Source organism: Xiphophorus maculatus, chromosome 9 (assembly GCF_002775205.1).
Source record: "Xiphophorus maculatus strain JP 163 A chromosome 9, X_maculatus-5.0-male, whole genome shotgun sequence".
NCBI lineage: Eukaryota > Metazoa > Chordata > Actinopteri > Cyprinodontiformes > Poeciliidae > Xiphophorus > Xiphophorus maculatus.
Window position 1 is genome coordinate 19,378,176 of NC_036451.1, and position 22,867 is coordinate 19,401,042.

At 38.6% G+C, this 22,867-nt stretch overlaps 1 protein-coding gene across 11 annotated transcripts in view; it reads left to right on the plus strand.

Annotated features, from left to right (window-relative positions):
- The window catches only part of celf5 (CUGBP Elav-like family member 5), a 247,541-nt gene that overhangs the window by 205,535 nt on the left and 19,139 nt on the right, over nt 1-22,867 (plus strand). For 5 of the 11 annotated variants that reach the window (XM_023339700.1, XM_023339703.1, XM_023339701.1 and 2 more), the window contains exons 6-7: nt 7,965-8,111; nt 17,519-17,684. In XM_023339700.1, coding sequence (XP_023195468.1) covers nt 7,965-8,111; nt 17,519-17,684 — 313 coding nt within the window. The remainder of the gene's footprint in view (nt 1-7,964; nt 8,112-17,518; nt 17,685-22,867) is intronic. The other 6 variants (XM_023339705.1, XM_023339706.1, XM_023339709.1 and 3 more) reach the window with 2 other exon arrangements.

Sequence of the window (22,867 nt, forward strand, 5' to 3'; positions counted from 1 at the left end):
AATACGTCCATCATTGTAGCAAAGACTCTGTGAAAACTCAGGGAGCACACATCCTATGTGATTGGGACTGCTGAGTCACACACAAAGTATTTATCCACAAGCATAATATTAAAGTTTGTATTGATCTCAACTTTAGATAGGTCTAGAAGCAACTTAAAAAAAACACCACCACAAAGAAGTAAAAAACTACAGATTGTCTGGCTTATTAAAAAGCTGTTTTCTCAGTCTTACACACAAAAGACTAATAAAACTGTTCCACTAAACTAAATCGGCTAGATCCGTATGTGTGTGCACTCTGCACTTGCTGCCACTTCAAGGCTATGGCTGATAGCCAGAGTCAAACAGATTAGAATAAATAATGTCCGGCCAATAGTAGCTGTGGCCAAGGTGTAAAAGTGCATTGCATGCTAACGCCGCAACCAGACATGGCAGGTTTATAGATCAGCTGCCAGTCCCGAAAAGCATGAGCATAGGCTCCTTAGAGTTTATGAGTGTGCATAAATTCACACAAATGTGTATGTGGATCTTTGCATACATAAATGTGTGCAAACAGAAGTGCTGCCATCTCCTCACCAGGGTCAAACATTCCCTGACTGATCTTATTTCCCAGCTCTAAGGACTTGAGCAGAATACATTGTGCTTTTCATTTAGAAGGACGTGGGTGTAATGTGCGTTCTCTGTGTTTGTTGGAGGAAAAATGCTTCTGGTCTGTGTCCATGCAGTGCCTTGGATTTATGCCCTTTGAACTTTTTTTGTATTTTGTCATGTCAACACCAACCTTAGGGGTTTCCGTGGGATTTGTGCTATAAACTACCATACATTAGCATACATTTATGAAATAAAGGTGCAGAGTGCACTGAACTTCAGCTTCACTGTAAAATTGTTGCACAACCACTGAAAATAGAGAAGCAATGGTTATCCGTGACTGGAGCCTCTGGCAATGGGACTTTTTGAAATCAGATCACAGAGTAAAGCTTTTTGGGAATACCTCCGCAAAGCTGTGAAGTAATGCACAGGTGTGAAAGTGCACATATGTAGACTACACAAGGTCAAAGTACATGTGCGTATCAACAACATGCTAAAATCCCTGCACCCCCGGCATGACCACTACAGCACATTCAAGGTGCTTTGGCGGTCTTGTCCTAACAGTAATGCAGTGTCATCTAAAGATCTAACTTTTAAACAATCAGCATCCCAAAGTACAATCAGCTTCCAGACAGAGGCATCATCCTTGGATTTTATTTTTGAATTCACCACTTTACGATTATACACAACTCTGTATTCTTCTGTCACATGCAATCCCAGTGAAGTAATTTCTAGGTTGTGTTTTAACTTGACAAATGGTGAAAAATTTCAAGGGTTATAAATACTTTCCTAAAGTGCTTTTCAAAAGTGTTCCCATGGATGGAGACTTAGTCATTGATACCTAGCAAAATGTTAAAAAAAATTGAGTTGTAATAGTAATAAAATCTTTCTTGAAATTTAGGAATTAAATCTCATCAGCAGGGTCAGTGTAATCTCTTTCACCAAATCTCCATTCCACCCGACTACTCCATGCTACAAATGGAAATTTCTTCATATTCCAAACCATCCCTTGGCCACCATTAGCTACTGTGTGCACACACTTACAAATTTTCATTCCAGGGTATGAGCAGCTCAATTAAACATTTACGTCCATAGCTGTTGAGTAATTTGCTGAGATTCAGCTAGACTGTGTAAAAAGTAGGTCTCAGGATAGACTTACACAGAGACAGGAAAGGGGGTGATGGTATGGGTCAAGCCCACCGAGCCATGTTCGTTTTTATTTTTTTATTTTTTTTACTCTATATCCATGTCGTATGAATTCCAGGCTTTTATAGCTGACACAAGCACAGGATGATAAAAGGGTGATCTCACAACAAAAGAAGACACATAAGTTGTGACTAGTTTAGCAGAGAGAACTGGGTGATTGAGAATGAAGGGAAGAAGACGAGTTAAAAGAAATCATCTGATGGGATTCCCTTGAATCTTCTTAATTACAGAGAAAACACATTTAATATTCTGTAAAATTGGCAGTTACGTCAAGCTCCGTATTTAATTGCTTTTAATGATAATATAGCAAAAGTACAAAACCAGAATTTGCTGCCAATTGTTGATATTTTCCATCTATATTTTAAAACTAAGCTTGAACAAGTCTGTCAGTATTATTTCTACCTTTTCCATTTGAGGTGCGTTATGTGGTAACTGAGTCACAAACTGCAAAGACAATTTGTATTCATGCTTTCTGTGTCCTCAGTATTTGCTTTCACCTCTAGTGCAGATGGGAGTAAAAATTCTATCATAGTAACATGCCTTCACACACACAAAAAAAGAAAAATGTAAAAATGTGCTTTTATGAGGAAGAAAAACTAAAAGAGTTTTATGTAATCAGAGACAGAGATGGTTCCATCAGTTGCTTTGTCCAGGAAAGAGACACAGTTAAACACTGAAGCACTCAGCTAGGAGTACTTTCTATAGAAACAAAAAACAAGAAGAAAGAGCCAACAGAAGACGTGGTACTAACCCAGCTCTATTTTTTTTCTTAGCACAAATGCTTGCATGCATTTAAAAGTAATGAAATTCATACACAAAAATGAACCTTAATCTTCCTCACACTCATAAAATTGTGAAGCTTGGAAAGGCACCAAAAAATAGTTGTTGGCAATTAGATGATTGCTGAAGAGCCCGTCTTTCCTTTTGGTTCAGAAAAAGTCTCTGTAGTGCCTTTTTATTCTCCCTGTTTAACTCCCCTTCCTTCAGTGGCTCTCAAGGCAGCTGGGAGCCGCCCAGCAGGGGGATTCTGCTCACACTTGGAAGCTTAAAAATTTAATGAGACTTTCACTTCACACTCCATCCTCTTCTCTTTATAGCGATGGAGATTCTGCACGCTGATACCCTGACAGGCTTAAATGGAAAAACCTCGGAGATAAACAAATGTGGCAATGGATGCTTGGCCAACAAGCTCCGGGATTCAGGTGTCCCGAGGAGAGCCAGTGGGAGGCACAGCTTCAGTGTCCTCGGCTCCTAATGGAAAAGATTTGCAAAAAGAAAAATGCTACGAGAGAATGTCACACCATGCTAATATATAACCAGATATGTCAGTTGACAAGAAACCTTGTTTTTTTATTATTCGGGGAGGAACATCCTCGTCTTGTAGTGTTTACAGAATAGACTTGACTGCACAGATTCCAACTTAATCTGTTTAGATTATGCATCTCACTTTTCTCTTGGAAAGGTACATCATCAACATGCAGTTCACATTACCAAAAGAGTGACAGTAATTTTAACTGTAAGAGAGATTTCTAATATTCAACCTGAATATGCATTCAGGCTATACATTGATCACATGCTTTTATCTTGTATTAGTTAAACCTGATAATTAGGGTAATGATCCACATGTAATTTAAAGGGATAGTTTTGGATTTTTGATGTTTGATTCTTCAAAATGGCTTTCAGCAGGTTATAGATTATCTGCAATGGATACATGTCCGGGTGCATTAATCTAGTATAGATTAATTGGAGGCCAAAGGTAGTAGGTAGGGGCCAACACCAAAGCAGACATCTACCATGTTAAAACAACACCAAGTTCAAAACAATCAAATTGATAGCATTGGTATTTACACAGAAGCCGGATTACTTACAAGGACAATAATACAGCACCAATATTCATACTCTGAAACGTACGGAGGACAGAGCATGCAAAGCATTTCTAGTCATAGTATCTGAATGGTATAATGACACTAATATTAAGTAAGTGCTATTTTAATGTTTGTTTTTTTCTTCTTACTATTCAGATTGCGAGACAATGTACAGGATTGTATGTCCGGTTCAATTCAATTTATGACTAGAGTTCTGATTCACAACCAATTTCATCTTTAGGTATTGTTCGAGGTAGACATATTCTTTTCATAATCAGTATTTAGAAGGGACAGAAGAAGTTGTGAATGATGACGTCAATTTCCCGCTGTGCTTTAGAATGGTAGTCCACCCGTAGTTTGCCAATGGCAGCGTAGGAAGTGAACAAAGTCATTCAAGCGAATTAATTTCTAGGAAGTTTCCTAATCCTGAGCATTTTCTGTTAAGCTTCCATAGCATCAACGTGGTGCATTACATACATCACGGCTGTGGACAAAATTGGATAAAATCTAAAACTTGAACAGAATCCACGCCTCCAGAAAGCAATTGTTTCTCAATAGCCAATGGTCCAGACCCTCTGGACAAAGCAAAGCGTAGAAGGAGGGGCAGGTTTTTCCCAGGCTAACACTAAAGCCAATGACTGTTTATATGGGAAGTGAAGGTTGGAGGCAGAGCACAGACAATGGAAACACATTCTGTGAAATTGTGTATGAAGCTAGTAAGCAGTATTATAGAGGTTTTTAAAACCAATTTGATAATTTTTTAACAATGTGTTCTTTTTCTATTAGATCCTTACTTTGGTCATAAACTCTTTACATTTTCTTTTCTTGATCTCTGTTTCACTAAGGAAGTTCAAAAGGGAGGCATGAACTCTTGCCTGATTTTTTTCATGGTAAATAATCAGCAGTTTCATTATAAATAACTAGCTTGGGTTTTAAAAATTCATGAAATAAGATTCACATTTTCCACTATGACATTTTATTTTTTTAGATCGGAGTTATTTTATCATGCTAGAAATCTGCTTTGGTCGTGGTCCCTTCTTAGACCAGCCATTCCATTCATCCTCAAAGTCCACCTAATCTGAATGCATCATTAATGAAGATGCAAAGAGAGTGATAAGATATGCTAACTGGTAATAACCTTTACCAGAATCTCACTTGAGAAATCCTGAACTATCCTTTTGAAGTTTGAGAAGGATACGATTAACATACAGTTCACATTACCAGCAGGGTAATAACATTTTTAACTGTGAGACAGCGTTAAAATATTTAATATGTTATAGTATATCTCATTATTACTCTAGTCATGCACAGCTCCGTTCTGTACTTTTCAAAATGCTGTGGAAGCTGGATCAATAAAGGTATAACTTAGACCTGCACAAACTTGACATACCACATCGTGCTGGTAACACATGCTTATTTAATAAGTCTTCTGAGTTAAATCAGTTTGTTTTGAATGTCACTTTGTAATATATATATATATATACAGTATATACTGTATGTATGTAAAAGTGAGATACTATTTCATTCAGTAAGTCATTCAGCTAAATAGGCAATCAGTCATTTAGTCAGAGAGCCAACTAATCAACTGGCCATACACCTGCAGTCTTTCAAGCCTGTGATTCAGCAGAGCAAGCCTGGAGGAGGGCGATCGGAGGGAGGAAATATTGAGCAAAGTGGGGAGAAAAGAGAGAAGAAGAGCATAAAATCTATAAGCTACAGTCGAAAGGTCCAGTGCCTGTCTTTGGGTATCTTTTGCTCTCTCTGGATGTCTTTATTAGCTGGAGACCTTAGTGTGATAGAAAAACCACAGACGGGAAAATTAAAAACATCATGAATGTGGTGTTACTAATACCTGACATTATGGATACCATTTGGAATGACATGTTTGTCCATCATTGCTGTACTCCATCCATTCCCAAATACGCACAGTTTAGTTCCGGCATATCAGCGGCCAACCGCTGTTATTGACAGTCTTGCATCAATTTCATGGGGCTTCTTATCATGCTTGACACACAACCTTTCTAAACTGTCAGAACAGAGTAATATTATGGCCTTTTATGTGGATCAATTGGCCAGTTTGGGGTGTAGAGGGCAGGAAGAAGGCGGAGTACACAAAAGGTCAACCGTGGCTCTCAATCATTTGAAGATTATTAATGAAGGATGAAGTTTGCTAATGAATGCATAGCTGGAGCCACTGACAGGAAGGGAAGAAGGAATAAAAACATCACAGGATAGAAAAGAGTTCCCTTAAAACAAAAGATTTCATTTGAAAATTGGATACAGATGTGTAGAAACAATTGACCGCTGTAGTAGACATAACAGATCCTGGTGCCTTTAGTGATAATTGCACTTCAGTTTTTAGGGTAAAGTACCAATCAAGTGTTTGCACAGAGTTACCATTGGCTTGAATATCATGTTATTTTGAGCCCTTAAGGATGGATTTGTAAAAGCATTTTCCAGTTTGGTAAATGCTGGTAATATAACACTACTACTTGGTAGTGCTGGAAATACTTGGACTGATTGCTTTTCTTTTTAAGGTTTGAGTCAGAAAGTCAAAACTTGAACACTGTTTGGTGCTCCAGCAGCACAACGATTCCAAACAAACATCAAAATTGGTTTTGGAATGAAATGAGAGTAAACATTAAGCTTCAAAAGTGTTCCTACTCTCAACTCTACCAAAATCGACAATATGTCATTTGACCTTATGACTACAGTTGTGTTTTTATTTTTGTTAAACATTCAAAGATTAACTTGGTGGAGTGCTTTGGAATCCTGTCCATCTACATAACCTGAAAACACTTCTCCTTTAACCCAGGAACTTATGGCTTAGCATTCTCCTTTGGGATTTTCTTTCTTCTCCATCAATTTGTGAAGTAGCGACGTAACCGCAGATAATCACACCAACACCATCATTGTAGAAGCCTAAATTCAGTTTTAGTTCATTCAGACCTTTAGGATAAATTAAGTTTATATTTCCTATGATAATTTGTTTATTAGAATAAAAATTATTGCCAGTTAAAACTCTCATGCGTACAAATTTGTTATATTAGACTATACTAAGGTCCTCTAGTAGATTTGGATATGTAATTGCAGTTAAGTATTTTAGGGTGTGGCTAGATAGTGAGTTGTGCAGTTGGAGTGGAGCCACACAGGTTGTTTTTTTTTACCTCTTTCATCTTATTCTTTAATCTATTTGTAGATAAGCAACATTTGTATATTTTTTTTATTTTTTGAAGTAAACCGTTTAACTTTATCAAGAGGATCCAGTCTGGGTTGTTTTTGTCGTTTTATCATCCAGTGAACCGAAGGGGAAATACGGAGAGCGTCAAGCTTATGGCTTCATTAAGTAGGAACCGCCAATCATGTTTGAGTATTGGTATCTTTTTTTGAAATGCTGTGTTAAGTTATAGCAGGACATAACAGGACATACACCCTCAAAAATGTTTCACCCTTGTCTCTTCAGTTCATAGAATATTTCCCCAAAAGTCATAAAGATCAGCAAGGTGTTTTAGAGAAATGTAAGAAAAGCCTCTGTGTTCTGTTTGGTCAGCAGTGGTTTTTGACTCTATGTGCACGACAAATGTCATGTCTGAATGTGGCTCATGAAAACCGTATTTAATTAAATAGTCAATTAAAAGTTTATTATCTCGGAGTTGTAAATTGTATGATTGTTACATTAAAAAGAAAATCAGTTCAGTTGAATCATTAAAGGCACAAAATTATCCATTGATCCCTGTAGATCAGGAGTTGTGCCGTTTTGTGTAAGAGGAATAGAAAGTTGAGTCAAATTGAAATTTTGTGTTAACCAGACTGCAGCTGCTTTGCTTCAAGTGATTTTATGATGGAATGAAATGAGGCTTCCCGTTTTCTCATCTGCTTACAGAGCTGTTCATTCAATAAGCACACTGTATTTCTACTCATATTTCATAGTTCCATGCTCTTGTATGTCAGATAAAACCAAAAAGAAACCTCTGTGGTAATAAAAATGAGCAGTGATGTTGCAACTAAGACTTCCTTCACTAACAACGGAGAAGAAGAAGAAGATGAGCAAATTGATGTTAATATTGGTTGTTGCTGCTAATAAACATGAAAGCTTAAAACATTTCAAGTAAGAATGACATTACAGTTGCTTTTCATTTCAGTACTTTGAAGCTGTTTCTACAATTACCAGACATATAAAACTGGTTGGAAATACAGTGTAATACAGACTGTTTTGTTTAGTTTTTTTCTTGGCTGTGTCAAGTATTGTGGGAGGTATTTTCAGAAAAGCCCGTCATTTTTTTTTCCCTCTTCGTTTCTTTCCTTCAGGGCGCTTCTTCCAGCCTGGTGGTCAAGTTTGCCGACACAGACAAGGAGCGCACCATCAGACGTATGCAGCAGATGGTGGGGCAGTTTGGCATCTTTAATCCTGCCATCGCCCTTCCCTTTAGCACCTACAGCTCTTACGCACATGCGGTGAGTTGGAAAAAGCACGATACACAGAAATATCAAATTTAGAGAAAACCAGAGTGCAGTCGTCATAAACTATTGTAATACCAGATGTAGTTTAACATGTAAATAATGTGGCAAAACAGACAGTGTTCTCAGTGTCTTGCAATATTTGCTTTGTAACAGCAGAAAACTTGGTCACTGTTTTATTTCATTGTTAAACATGATCATTTACAAAAGATAGTATTGGATATGTGAAACAAATGGCTTCTATTGTGACACTGTTGACTGTTATTTAAGAAGGACAAAAGATGAGCTGTCAGATGATGTGTTGATTTAATTGTTGCTGCACTGTCTCCTTTTGTTTAATTTTCATGGGTCCGGAAAATAAAAAAGGAGACGAGAAAGGAATAAGACCACTTTATATAACACTCATTTAATCTTTAGTGCTGTCACTTTGATAATTTACAATATGTGTTTATCGACATATTCCTTTAGTGTTTGAAGGGTAAACAATATAATATTGGCTTGCATTGCTAATATTAGTTGGCATCAAAAGAAATAAAGAAAATGCAACCTTCAACTGGAACACGATCCACATTGGTGTGATGCAATTCCCAGCTATGAATTACGTCGTTGTAGACGGAAGCAGAGTTTGCGCCATTAACCAGCCTTATCCTGGTTGATGAATTAAGAACAGTGCCATACTACATTTCTTTTTAAATAAATGTAACAGAAGAGTTTTCAATTTTTACTTAACTTTTTGAAGTTTACCAGATTGCTAGCAGCAAGACTCCTATTTTAAAGGAGCATTATTATGCAGTGACTATTGTGTTTAGATGCTTTTCAGAATGAGAAAGACAAAAGTACATGCCATTTAGGTAAGGCAATTTATGTTGCCATAAGTCAGGCCATGGCACAGTTGGGGACTATAGGTAGTTATATCTAGTGACGTTAAGTAAATTAATAACACTAACTTTAACTTGTTACTCAATGAAACAATTAATTAAATAGATAATTTTTTGGGAAGTATTCATAATTAAAATGTATCAAATATACATTATTTTCTGTGAAAAAGCAAAGCTGTATGCTCACAAACACTTTGAATGGAAGTTGTGCCTCATCTCACGATTGTATACCTGGTTATCTTTGGCAAATATTGCAAGCTCTTTTCCTCTCCTGAAACACAAAAGCTTTTCGTTTAAACTGTTTTACATGAAAACATTCATACAGGCACAGCAGCGTGCACATACAGCACCTATTAAACCTGCACTCCATATGCTCTGAAAGTCTTTCAGGTACAATTTGAATACCCAGCATTTACAGCGTCATCCATCTATCTGCTACCTCAATTTCTACCTGACATTATTACATTTAGAGCTACTGAGATCCAAATATGTCCCAGTTCCTTTCTTTCTTTTGAAACCAAGATACGCTCTGTATTTTTGATTTAAGGCTTATCGCACGGTTGGATAACAATTTGCATCCCATTTAAATGTGAACATGTAAAGGGGTGCTCATTGTCTAGTCATCATTAAATAGGTGATAAGTTCATTGATGTTATTTAATGAGTTGAAATGATGGGGTTTGATTAATGTCAATTTTAATACTGCTATCATTGTTACGTTTAAATGTTTACAATTACAAACACAGTCACAAAAGTAAAGATTGTTTTAAATTTTAGAAAATTCTTTAATGTAATTATGTTAATTTGACTAACTGAAATAGTTACACTAATATTACATTTGAATCAGAATAAAATATAAATGTTACTGAGTAAACTACCCAATACGACTAACTAGTTCCAACTCTGCAAAATTTCACTTTACACCAGTGACATAGATTTTTGTCTTTGTGATTCTAGCAGTAATCCATTTTATTAAACTTTGTTACAGAAATTCTCACAAATTTCCTTCTCTTTGCGGCAGTGCCATTACGCCCAGACCTCCGATAGGCTCAGCATGTCGGCATGTGCACCTTTAGTTAGCCATACCCTCCAACCTCTTCATCAGCTCTCCCCTGCCCTCCTGCCACTTCGCCCCCACCCCCTCAAGGCGTGACATTATACACACACAGCAGACCGCCGCACTTTGATGAGTTCAGACAGCCTATGAACCCCTCTGCATGCCCCTCCACCCATACATTGCCTTTCCCTGCCCCCTCTTTCCAGGCCCACAATATGCTGTGGGCTCACCCTGAATATTCCACAGGCAACTTATCTGTACACAAACTTTCTTCTTTCCTGCTGAAGAGAAGCGCATGTGGAGAGACCCCCCATTCTCACAGCTTACACGCATACACCTGCAGACTTCCTGCTTGAAGGACAGTGAAATGAATTTAAGAAAGGCTTTCCATCCTGCACTGAGATAAAGAAGCATGGCATCTGTGAGGAGACGCTGCATAAATGCAGAAAATAATACATGCATTGCACAGAATACGCTTTCTGGAATGTAGTGGTATGAATTAATGTTTCTCATCATCTATCTGAATATATATATATATGAGCAGTATCAAAATGTCAGTATTAATTGTTGATGTTAGTGATGTCTTGGGGGCCTATCCATTTCCCTCATTTTCATATCACAGCCGTGGGACCCACTGTGAAATGTGCAAATTGACCATCCTGGAGTAATTGCGAGGGCATCTCTTGTGCACTCTCCACTAAAACTCCCACCTTCATTACCATTCATGAAATGCAGCCCTTTCCCAGGAAATGTGGAGAAATGCAAATGTTTAAGGGGCGATGGAGGCCGTGGCGGTCTGCAGGGAGACCATTGTGCACCGCTCTGGTTGGCCATGACTTTTATTTACTGTGGCAGAGACCCGTGTCGGCTCATAGAGATGCACACAAGAGCATACACACTTGCGTACACTGGGCAGTGAGTTCGCCCACCAACAACCCTCACCCACCCCCAGCCTCTCTCTCTCTTTCTCTCTTTCTCTGATACATTCATATAATATGACAAAGAGCGGAGCGGAGCTTGGAAATTGAGTTCGGAGCAGAAGACACAAGGGCATGAGGGATACATCAGCATCACAGGGAGAATTGGTTACCATTACATTCAAAACAGAAAATGTGGATATGTAACGGTCACTTTTGTATTATGGGTGTGAATAAAGGAGACCCAAACGTAAGGAATCCACCAAAACACAGAAAGTTGCTGCAGAAACATTTGGCGAGAAGGAGTTTTTGGAGATAAACTCAACCCAACTTTTAGCTATGGATTTTCAGTAAAGTCATTTCATCTGTGTTACTGTGCATATTTAATGAATCAAAACACTGGTCTGCTTGTTATGTAACAGAGAAATTGCCTTAATTTTAAAAAAACAAAAAAACGTGTGCATTGATTTTGTATATGTGAGACTCATTCAAGCTGGATGCACACCCATGCTGTGGAGTCTTGATTTCCCCTGCAGCCAGAGTGCGCTGAAGTGATACGATTAATGTTTCTTTGCTGCAAGATAAACTACACATATTACCCCAAGACGAAAATCCTGCAGTGACAGAAAAAGGACTTTATCTCCAAAGACACACAACACGCTCGCCTACTCTCCATACACACTGGCCAAGAGAAGACGAGGTAGGGAAGCATAGGATACAGACACGGGGAAAGATGGTATATATAGCTATAACCAGTGAATACAGTAAATGGTAAAATTCAAAGAGCTACCTCTCCACTACAGCAGTGGATAGGATTATAGAGTTGAGCTGACAGCCAGTAAATTGGATTTTAGTCAAACCAGGAGGGGGAGGAGGGAAGGATGGAGGCTCTGAACACAAATTGAGGAGGGGTACAACACTGACAACATGTGCCAAAAGTGAGAAATGTGCCATTTTTACGACAGGCAGAGACACCGGCGTGCTCTGACAGGAGACAACCTATTTGCAAAAGAAGGCGATTTCAGCCAAAGAAAGCAAGAGAGCGCAAATCCATGTTTCAATCCCGAGTTGGTGTTGAATGATAATAGCTCTCCCAAGAAACGCAGAGTTCAGGTCTTAAAGCAACCACTTATTAGCTTTTTTTTTTTGTTTTTCCCTTTCTGAGATACAAACACATTTGAACACTCTTTTTCCCCCTTATCCTCTGAGATGGTTTCAGCCAGACATTTCAGCTCTGCATGACTACAAAGTGTGTCACAGGGCAAAACAAGAAGAAGAAAAAAAGAAAATGAAACAAGTGAGATGTTTAATATTTAAATGCATCATGAGCGCCTCCCTGAAAACATACATTAGGCAAAATGAGACAAACAAGAAGAGAGAAGGAATGGTTGGAATTGGCGCTAATAGTGACAGTGAGCGTGGGTGGATGAGAGGGAGGAGGAAGACGGCTGTAAGCTCACATTAGGAAACATCTCCCCCTGTCGGAGGGTTCTGCGTTCAAACTGCCACGCTGTGCGGGGGAGAGAAATGATGGCCACAAATTACAGCATCATTTGGCTGTACTGTAAACTGCCCACACGCATGCACATGCCAGGCTGTGTGAGTGTGACCTGATTTTTCTGCATTATGCATGCGAGGGGCCAGCCGTTGCACGTGAGTGAATGCATGCGCGCTTCTTACGGAGCGCATCAGAAATGAGAAAACTATTGAGAAACGCAGCCTGCTGGCTCGGTGGTAACAAATGTGGCCCTTGAGTTCACCTCTGTGACCCACTGTCTCCTTGACACTCTAATTTTTCCAACCTTTTACACCCTCTCTCTATCGCTCCCCTGCTAGCCCTTCTTTGTTTCTGGACCCCCTACGCTTCCCCGCCACCCCCTGACTCACCACAGCCACCGCGTTTTTTCTCTGTCATTGGCTGGTTGGGCTGTAAGGGGTCACATGTGACAGCACTAAGAGTCGGCGAGTCACAGAGCAGCACTACGGAGATAATTGCCATGTGATAAAGAGGTGATTGCCTGCTAGCACCAGGGGAGAGTAATGCCATCAGGTTGCAATAAAAAAGCAGATGTCTGACACTAACTGAATGCTGCTGGAGCCCAGGCAACTTTCTGTGCTCCTTTTCATCTGGATGCACTCTGTCTTTTTTTTTTTTTTTGTTCCCTTGTTTCGGTCTGCCTTTTGAAAGGCAGCTAGAAATGGTTTTGTGTGTGATGATGAAGACTCCTCAGCTTTGCTCATTCTCTACCAGAGACGGTTTCTATCTACTCGGGGAGTGCATAAATAAATAGGGTGTAGGGGGGAGCTCAGGGGGGTAAGGGGTCTTATGAATATAATGTCTTTGAATTTCAGAGAGAGGAGAAATAAGCATATGAAAAGTGTAACGGAGTGACTGTGTTTCCCTCGGTCGGCATAGCTGCTCTTTGATTATTTATTTCTTTTTCTTGAAGTCAGATTGTGTTAACCGCTGCATTCCAACATAATTACATGCTTGAGTTTCCAATTTGTTGGATTTTATTTTGGAACAAAGCAACAATTAATGTGAGAGGTTTTTTTTTTTTTATCCATGACAATCTGACAGATGGCATTACGGGCCACATTATCTAAGACATTTGGAGCTGGGAGAGAGGATGGTATTCTGGTCATGCTAGTATTTATTCCCACTGCGATTATTACTCCATGCAGACTAAGACTAAAAAGGCTGATGGCTGACAAGGGGCAGATGGGTTTTACTTGAATAACCACCTGGGCATGTATATACATTTGACCAAAATTGTAGTTTGTTTTTTTTTTTACAAAAAAAAAAAACAAGAAAAGAGATTTTAATGATATTTTTGTAGAAGCTGTTCTCGTTTTTTGTGGCATTTTCATTTGGCTTTAAAAAACAGATTTCACAAATTAAAGCTCTGTATTAAAGAACCTGTACTTTACTTACATGCAGATCTCCTCCAGACTAGCAGCAATTAGCAAACACCTGGGAAACTGTGCATCTGATGAGCTCATCATATTAACTGCTTCTCAGTCCAACGCTCCTAATAATGGTTGTAAACGGCATAGTGGGAAGCATTGTTATGATGGAGGCAAATTGTGAAGTCAAATTTCTTTCAGACTATGTTTGATATATATAGCATTTTCATAATAAGCATGTGGAACAAAATTGTGACAAAATAGAAACGAGAACATAAAATGGCTCAAATCACAAATCATTGGACCTTTCTGTTTACTTATTTGGTAGAGCATAATTATTTTTGTGATTTAACCATATATATTTCAGTTTTAGTCTCTAAAATGTCCAACTTGTCTTTTTGTAGAAAGGAATTATTCACATTTTTCACATTGATAAAATATGCAAATGACCACAGGCATTAATAAACTGTTTCGAGGCATGTGGCTTACGGATGAGGCTCCAACAATGGGCTTTCTACAACAGGATAACCACTTTAAGGTTACCTGACAGGGGCACTCAGGGAAAAATAATTGGCTTTTCCGTCGCCAGGTCCACATGCAAATACAACCAGAGAGCCGTTCTGTACCTTTACTGCCATCATTAGCATCAGTGCAAGTGGCAGCGCAGTTTGATTTCTGCCCGCGCGAAGCGATCTCAGGCCACAGCTATCAGCAGCTCCCCTGACACATACAAGCCATGCAGTATTAAACAGATGCAGAGACATGGGGCAAGAGGTTGGGTCTGCTGTGTTTGTATTCCTATACCACACAAGTCCGCATGCCTGATGGGCAGCTACATGGCCTGCAAAAGATTATTGATTCCCCAGATAAAACCAGTGGTTCACCAGCTGCAAAAGCCATTGTACAGTGATGGATTTTATTTTTTCTAAATTAGGCATTCAGAGGGTGGTTTTTGCACCAGGAGAATTTAAGCAGAGTGCGGAGGCTCAAATAGTCTCGATCACTCTTCATGCATGTGGTGTGTATGTGTGTGTGTGTGTGTGTGTGTGTGTGTGTGTGTGTGTGTGTGTGTGTGTGTGTGTGTGTGTGTGTGCGTGTGCGTGTGTGTGTGTGTGTCTTTGTTAGCGAGCGCGGTTCAAGGCAGCGGTGCATGTGAGCATGTCCTATGCATATGAATAAACACTCCTTGGGCTGCATTTGATGGAAAATGGTTTCGGCTCTCACTTCTCAGTTCATGCTAAGCAAAAATGCAGAGGGAGTGAAAGGCTATTGATTGTATCTCTTTGCGGGATTGTCCAGCAAGAGAAAATAGACATTTACTCACTGAAGGTGTTGTATTACTAACATGGTCTCGAATTGAGTCTAGAGCTACTCTTGGTTCAAAAATGTTATTCTAATGTGTCCATTTAGTAGGAGAAGGACATGTGAGGGCATTTTTAGGGAAATTAAATTTTTTATGCATTAAACTCTTACTTTGTGTGTGTGTGTTGAAGATTTCTTTGCCTAAGCCATCAAGTTTTTAATGTTTCACATTAAGAACATACAGTGGTTTGCAAAAGTATTCATATACCTTGATGTTTTTCACATTTTGTCATGTTACAACCTCAAGTTTTAGTATATTTCATTTTGACATTTTTAGTCCAATACAAAGTAGTGGATAATTGTGAAGTGGGAAAAATGATACACGGTTTCCAAAGTATTTGCAAATAAAGCACAAAAAAGCATTATGTTAATACTTTGCAGTGCCACTTGAGCCATGCACCCCAAGATTATGTTTTGATTTCTGATGCAGCGCTAGCTCTTTGTTTAGGGTCAGTGTCCTAATTAACCTCTGCCCCTAGACCCAGGTCTTTTATAGCCTCCAGTAATATTGATTTGCCGTCTTATCAACTGACATCAGCTCATGTATCCCTGTTGAAACACTGCAAACTCACAGCATGATACTGTCACCACCATGCTACAAAGTGGGAATGCTTTGCTTAGAGGAGTATAGAATGTCATTCTTCCACATATAGTAGTTCGGTCAAAATTAACATATACAGTATATATATACAGTACAGACCAAAGGTTTGGACACACCTTCTAATTCAATGGGTTTTCTTTATTTTCATGACTATTTATAAGGCAAGAAATCCCACTTATTAACCTGACAGGGCACCTATGAAGTGAAAACCATTTCAGGTGACGACCTCTTGAAGCTCATCAAGAAAATGCAGTGTGTGCAAAGCAGTAATCACAGCAAAAGGTTGCTACTTTGAAGAAACTAGAATATAAGGGGTATTTTCAGTTGTTTTACACTTTTTTTGTTTAGTGCATATTTCCACATGTGTTATTCATAGTTTTGATGCCGTCAGTGTGAATCTACAATGTCAATAGTCATGAAAATAAAGGAAACTCATTGAATTAAAAGGTGTGTCCAAACTTTTGGTCTGTACTGTATATATATATATATATATATATACTTAACCCCTCATTACACCTTGTTTGCTGTGTCACTTTCATAGATCCTGTCAAGTATCATGTTACTGTATTTATACTGAGAAGGAAACACAAGTTGACCGTATTTACATATTAGGTAACTTCTAAAGACAATTGACATTACAGAATATTTTAGGGGTATTAAAGTACAAAGACCTGAATACATGTGGTGACAACACTGTTCAACTTTTTATTTAGAAAAGATTTTAAATGCTGACTTTACTTTTCCATCTACAGTTTTGTTACTTTGTGTTTGTTTTCAAGGAAATACTTTGCAATGTTAAGCTATGTAACAAAATGTAAAAATAAATAATTTAGCGTCTGACTATGTTTGTAAGTCAAACTCATTTGAATTGTGTGTCAATATTAATTCCACTTACCAGAACAGTTTGGGCAGGATCTGATATTTGACACATTCCTTGACAGCCCATTGTGTAACGGGATATTTATTTATTTATTTTTTATGATTTGCTTAGTGTTGAATCTTCAAGCCCAAATCTTTACTCTTTATGCAAAATGTGTTTAGAGAAAAGCACTCTTGTTTGAGCACCATGTGCCAAATAAATTATAAAATGAGAGAAGATGTTAAGTGATGACTGAATGTCAAGCTCCAAGTGGTAATCATCACAAATCCATCGGAAAAAATTAAACATGAGCCCGAGGAAAAGCAGATGAGAGTGGGAGGCAACTGTGGCATTTCTATGCAGCCGAGCAAAGTATTGTGAAGTTTGACAATTATGAGGAAAAAAGGCATTGTAACTCTGCAAACTTTGTCTGTCCCCTGAGCACAGAGATAATGTGCACATGTCAATGCCTTGATTTGTATGAGCCCAACAGACAGCTATTAAATTGTTTCTGCAGCTGGTGACAGGCTTCCTGCTGCGAGGACGGGCACATTCACTAAACATAGGTTGACAGGCTTCTTTTTCTTCTCTTTCTTTTCTTCTGCTCTACTTTCTCTGCACTTCCATGCACTATCCATCCATCAACATCACCACAAATCCCTCCCTCTCGTCTGCCCTTGATATCTTTCACTCTTACTCCCCTTCTTCCAACCTCTCCCGATTCTTCGGCCACTTATTGCATTTTTCATCGCCATCTTTTCCCTTGTCACCTTCTTCTCCCCCATCCTGTCCTCCACCCATCTCTCCGTGTCCGTCTTCTTTAGCTCATGCAGCAGCAGGCAGCCATCATGGCAGCAACCCATGGAGGTTATATCACGCCTAGCGTGGCCTTCCCTGCCACGCAGATCCACCAGATGGGGGCGCTCAACATCAACAGCCTCCCACCCACTCCCATGACCCCGGTGTCGGGTGAGTTTCATCAAACCCTGGGTGAGCACTCAGTTTCATTCCCTTTCTCTATGTGATGGTGTTTCTGTACCATGGTAGCAAGCCAGAGCGTCTTTTAATAACGTCTGTGTTTATGTTGCCGTGCGTAGCGTTGGGGTGCGTGTGTGTGTGTGTAACAAGCTAGATCTGCAGCATGGCCTAAAGAAAGGGTGCCTATTTACCGGTAATCCAAAATTATTCCTCTGGAGGAAAAGGGAAAGTGAGACGAGATTTGCATGTTTATGTTGTTTGTGACTGCTGAGATTTAGGGTTACAGTAGAAGCAGCAGAGTAAAGAACATCAATTACTAAATGTACAGATAAGGCATTAATTTCCCCGTAGCATTTTGACCTTGTGCTCTGAAGCACTTGTGCATGGTTTGCATACAGTTGGGTTTGTTTTCCATAACAAACAGCCTCCATGCACATACATTACAGTGGGAAGAAAAGGACTTTGAAACACCTACCCACTGCCGAAGATTTGCTTATTCAGCAGGGTTTCATTTTTCTTTAGAAAAAAAAAAAAAAAACTTCAAGATTCTTCACTCACCAAAAGCATAAGCCTAAATAAATTATACAGTATCTGAGTCTTTGTTGTGCTCCACTCTCATACTTTGTCATCTCAGCAGTGTTCAGTTTCTACTGCAAAGTCTTTGGTAACTTTAAAGCTACTTGTCTGAGAGACACAGCCATCAGCAGCACAGAGAGATTTGTTTTAAATGCTCTTTAAAGTCATCGTAGGAATACAGTTTATACAAAACCTGCGTCACTTTATCAAACTATTGTTGAGCTGTGTTTTTTTATCGGGAAAAATATTTGTGTTCTTTCTCTGCATGTGCTTGTTGGGTCTACCCACTCTCCATTCCCACCTTCAATAAGAATTTGAAGGGGAAAAAAGTAAAGCAGAGGGGGATAAATATGCATTTTGTATTTTTTGTGATGCAAGAAACAGCTTCAACACATTTTAAAAACAAGAACTGGATGCACAAGACTTGGATTTGTTTTTTTTTTTTTCTGTTCTACACTGGGTGAATACAGGCAGAAATACATGCATACATGAAATAATATGTAGGTAACCCTCCCACTGTCCACTCAAACGCAAAGTCTGTGTTTTTGTGACCGTGTGTGCCTGCAGGCACAAAAATATCTTGTTAGAGAGTGACACCAAAAACACAGCAGAAGACAAAAACAATGGGTAGGATCATGAAGAGAAGAGGAAAACATAATAACAAATAGCTAATTAAAATATTAACAAATATTAAATATTTTCAATGTTGAAGATTTAGGTAGTAAATTCCTTTTTTTTTTTTTTTTCCTGAGTCAAAAACAATGATGTGGTTCTCTGAATCATTATGTTACAGCCTCTTCTGTCCAGGTTTTCAACCACCTTTACCACCTTGTCAAAAAAGGTTCAGAAAAACCTGGCAGCTACAGAAACTCAAACCTGCTATGTACTGGAACCTGCTGGGAGATCACTATCATTGTCCAGTTGTAAAGGATAAAGAAATAAACCCTAGCTCCAAAATGAACACATTTAATCTCCATTGATATATGCAGCTGCCCACCTGGTCTGTGAAGAAAAAAATAGTTTTTGATGTCTACAAATTGTATGTGTAAGGTGTAGTTTACTGAATGACATTTACTTTTATATTTGTGGGTGTGTATGTATATATTTTAACTTTTTTTTATATGCAGTAAAATACTCATACTTCCATGCACTTTTGCAAGGCAAGATTGAATCTGCAATTCATTTAAACATTTGCTCCCAATTATTACATTTAAAAATCATCAGCCAATTTAAAAATCACCCAATTATTAAATTTAAAAATACAACCTTCAAAAAACAAACAAAAAAAGGACTGAGTCAGAGACGTCTCCACCTGAACACAAACAAAAAAATGTGCCTGAAGTGATACTGTGCCAGCAGACACACATGTTGTAGGCAGGAAGAGTATCATTTTCAACTCTAGGTGATGTATGTGGAAAGACGAGACATTTGTCAAATATTCACATTGATGTTTTCAGCGCAAAGTGTGCACTTTTGGGCAGGCATAATCAATCTAAGACAGTGATTAAAACCAGAGCTCAGTCTTGCTGAGAAGCTCTTATTTTTGATGGGTAAAAGCAATGACAGTGCTGCAATTCAGAGCTTTGTATTCGGCATGCATACCTGTATTTTTGCAACACAATGGTGCTGATTGAAGATAGTGTAATCGCGCTGCAAGGAGCACAGTCGGTGTGTGTGCATGGGTTGTGTGAAAGGCTTTGTCCTCCAGTCAACTTGGATTGTTAGTGCATCTCGCCAGCTGCAGTCTATAGAAAACCGAGTCTGTGCCTCAAACCAAAATAAATCTTGTTGATTTTGTTTTTGTCATCTGTAAAAGTTCAACTTATGAAAAGTGAAATTCAAGTTTTCAGATCTCTTGGCATTTTCATGAGAAGAATTAAGAAAAATAAACAATATCTAATTATTATTAATACAATCAAGAATTAAAATTGTCAAATTAATCCCAGTTTACCTGTTATTGACTAAGTAAAGACACTCAAAAACAAATGCAGTGACTAAAAAACAAGAACTAAATTACAGTGCCTATAAAAGTATTCACCCCTTTTGCTGTTTTCCTCCCTTTATTGCTTTTACAAATCAATCATATCATCAAAATGTGGCTTTATGAATATCCAACAAATGTACAAAAATAATAATAATAAAACAAGCTACTTTTGGACGTATGTGATTCTCTTCACCATGTCCACCTTAAGAATAATTAAACCTGACCTGTTTGGATGATCTGCTGACCTGGCCCCATTTTCAAACATAGCGTCTTGTCTGGGGACCAAAGAACTTTCCCACAAACCTCTTGGCGAACTTAAGTCCAGCCTAGCTGAGTTTTCTTCAACTGATGCTTTTTCATTGCCACTCTCCCATAAAGTTTTGAGTAGTAATGAACCCAGGCAACAGTAGTTGTATGCAGAGTTTCTCCCATCTCATCTACTGAAGTTTGCAACTCTTTCCTTGCACTCACTGGCGTTCTAGTGGCCTCGCTTACTGGACTTTTTCCTGCACAGTGACTCAGTTTGTGTAAATGACCTGATGTAGACATATTTATACATGGGCCACATTCCTTTAATTTCTTGGTGATGAATTAAACTGAACTACAGGGGATGTTCAGTGTGTCAGACATAGTTTTGTATCCATCCCCTGACTACCGGGACTGACTATCTGTTTTTATTTAATTGCCATTATTTTGTAGAAATCTGTTTTCACTTTGACATTCAAGAAGGCTTTTGCCCGTTTTTGTTTTTGTGGTCACAAAAGCCAAATTTTGTTCATGATTGATTTGTACAGACGATGAAAAGAAAAAGAAAATTCAAGAAAGTTGATACGTTTTACAGGCACTATTTCTGTCTCGCTAGGTTTAAGAGTTGTTTGGATTACTAGATAAAAGTGATTCAGTATGCCAAATGGTACTTGTAGATTAACAGGTGGACTTTGGTGCCCCTGAAACAAGTTCTGAATGTCTGGAGGTACATTTGTTGGATCGCTTTTAAAACTGGGTTAGACAAGCAGGCAATGTCACTTAAAAATGAAGAGACAGTGAACGAATACTGTTTTCACATTCAAATATATATTTTTTTATTAATTCTGGTGGACAGGTTTATATTTAATGCCAATCAGCATTTAATGCTATGGTTAGTTATGAATACTTTTAAAGCTTTCTGAATTTCTAGACTGGCAAAATAACAATTTTAATTAAACATTAATTAAACAAGAAGGTTGCTCTTCTTAAGCAACCTTAAGAAGAGCTTTTTGGTATTTGGATAAACATCTAACCTAACAGCAGTAAGATACATTTTGAATAGACCTACAATTTTACAAGGGCATTTAAAGTGAGTTAGAGAATAGCAGGTGAAGTAGGTTAGTCATAAATATTCAATTTATTTCCCTTTGCTTCATTCATTCATTTGATTTTGCGGGCAGCAGCTGCAGGAGTCGGTACCCCAGCTTGCTGATCCTAGTTTGCAGAGTTTTATGCCCCTAACCCCCCACACTACCCCACCACCACACATACACAAACCTCCTTCTTCTGACTGTGACATATTTAGAGTTCATTGAAGGAATACATAACGTTACTGGCAAGGCTGTCTGTGAAAGTAGGGCAAGGAATTCTGACACTACTGAGAGACTGTAGGATGCCTGCCACGATTCAGTGGAATAATTCATCGTAATATCCAAATCTTATTTTAGAGTGCATCTCCGCTTTGGCTAAAGCTTAACTTATGCATTAAAGTTGTCTCATCAATCAAATTATGTTTCTAAAATCAGTTTGTATTTGACTTTTTTCTGTTAAGTTTGAAAGGAACATCTAAACTCATCAATCAATACTTTTATACTCTTCACCTTATTTTGAAATTACCCAGTAACCAACATGTTTATGACAAAAAAATCTTGTTTGATAGGTTCAGAGGTTAAGGATGTCTCTCTAAAAAAAAGAAGACATGCACTCGATCAACAGATGCAAAGCATTTAGGCTTGATGGTGCATAAGCCGTTTGCCAGATGGCTTGGCTGATTAGAGAATGTATCCTTACAATGATGCATGATGATGCTTTTTGAAAATAATGTTCACCAGGTGCTTCTCCCTGAGTGCTGCAGAAGAAAAGAAAGTTAAACAAAACCGAGGAGAGAGAGAGGGTGAGGGGGGAAGCTGGAGATATGGAAAGAGAGAAAGGAGGGAGAGATAAATACAGTAAAAGGAAGGAAGAAACGGAGAGAAATGCGCATCCCGCTGGGTATATGTGGCAAAGAACACGCAGTGTCAAGGATGCTTTGTTTGGAATGAGAGAAGTGTGTAATCAAAGTCGCTCTAATGTTCTCCTGTATGGTGCTGTTCTGCAGTGAAGACATACAAGATGCACAAGTGCACATAAGACGAAATGTACTGCAGACGCTGCAGAGCCAGGGACAACCCACTGACAGACAGACTGAATGTGGCACGACATCCTCCTGGATTCAAACACAGTTAACCCACTGATGCAGAACCCTTCCATGGTGACAAACACCAGGAAACTAATGAGCTGTTTGACGTGCTGATCTTTCTTAATACTACCTGTCCTTTGTGGCTTCTGGGCATGTGGTTTATAAAAACATTAATTTTAAAACAAGCAAGTGATGAGGAAGAATTAGTTT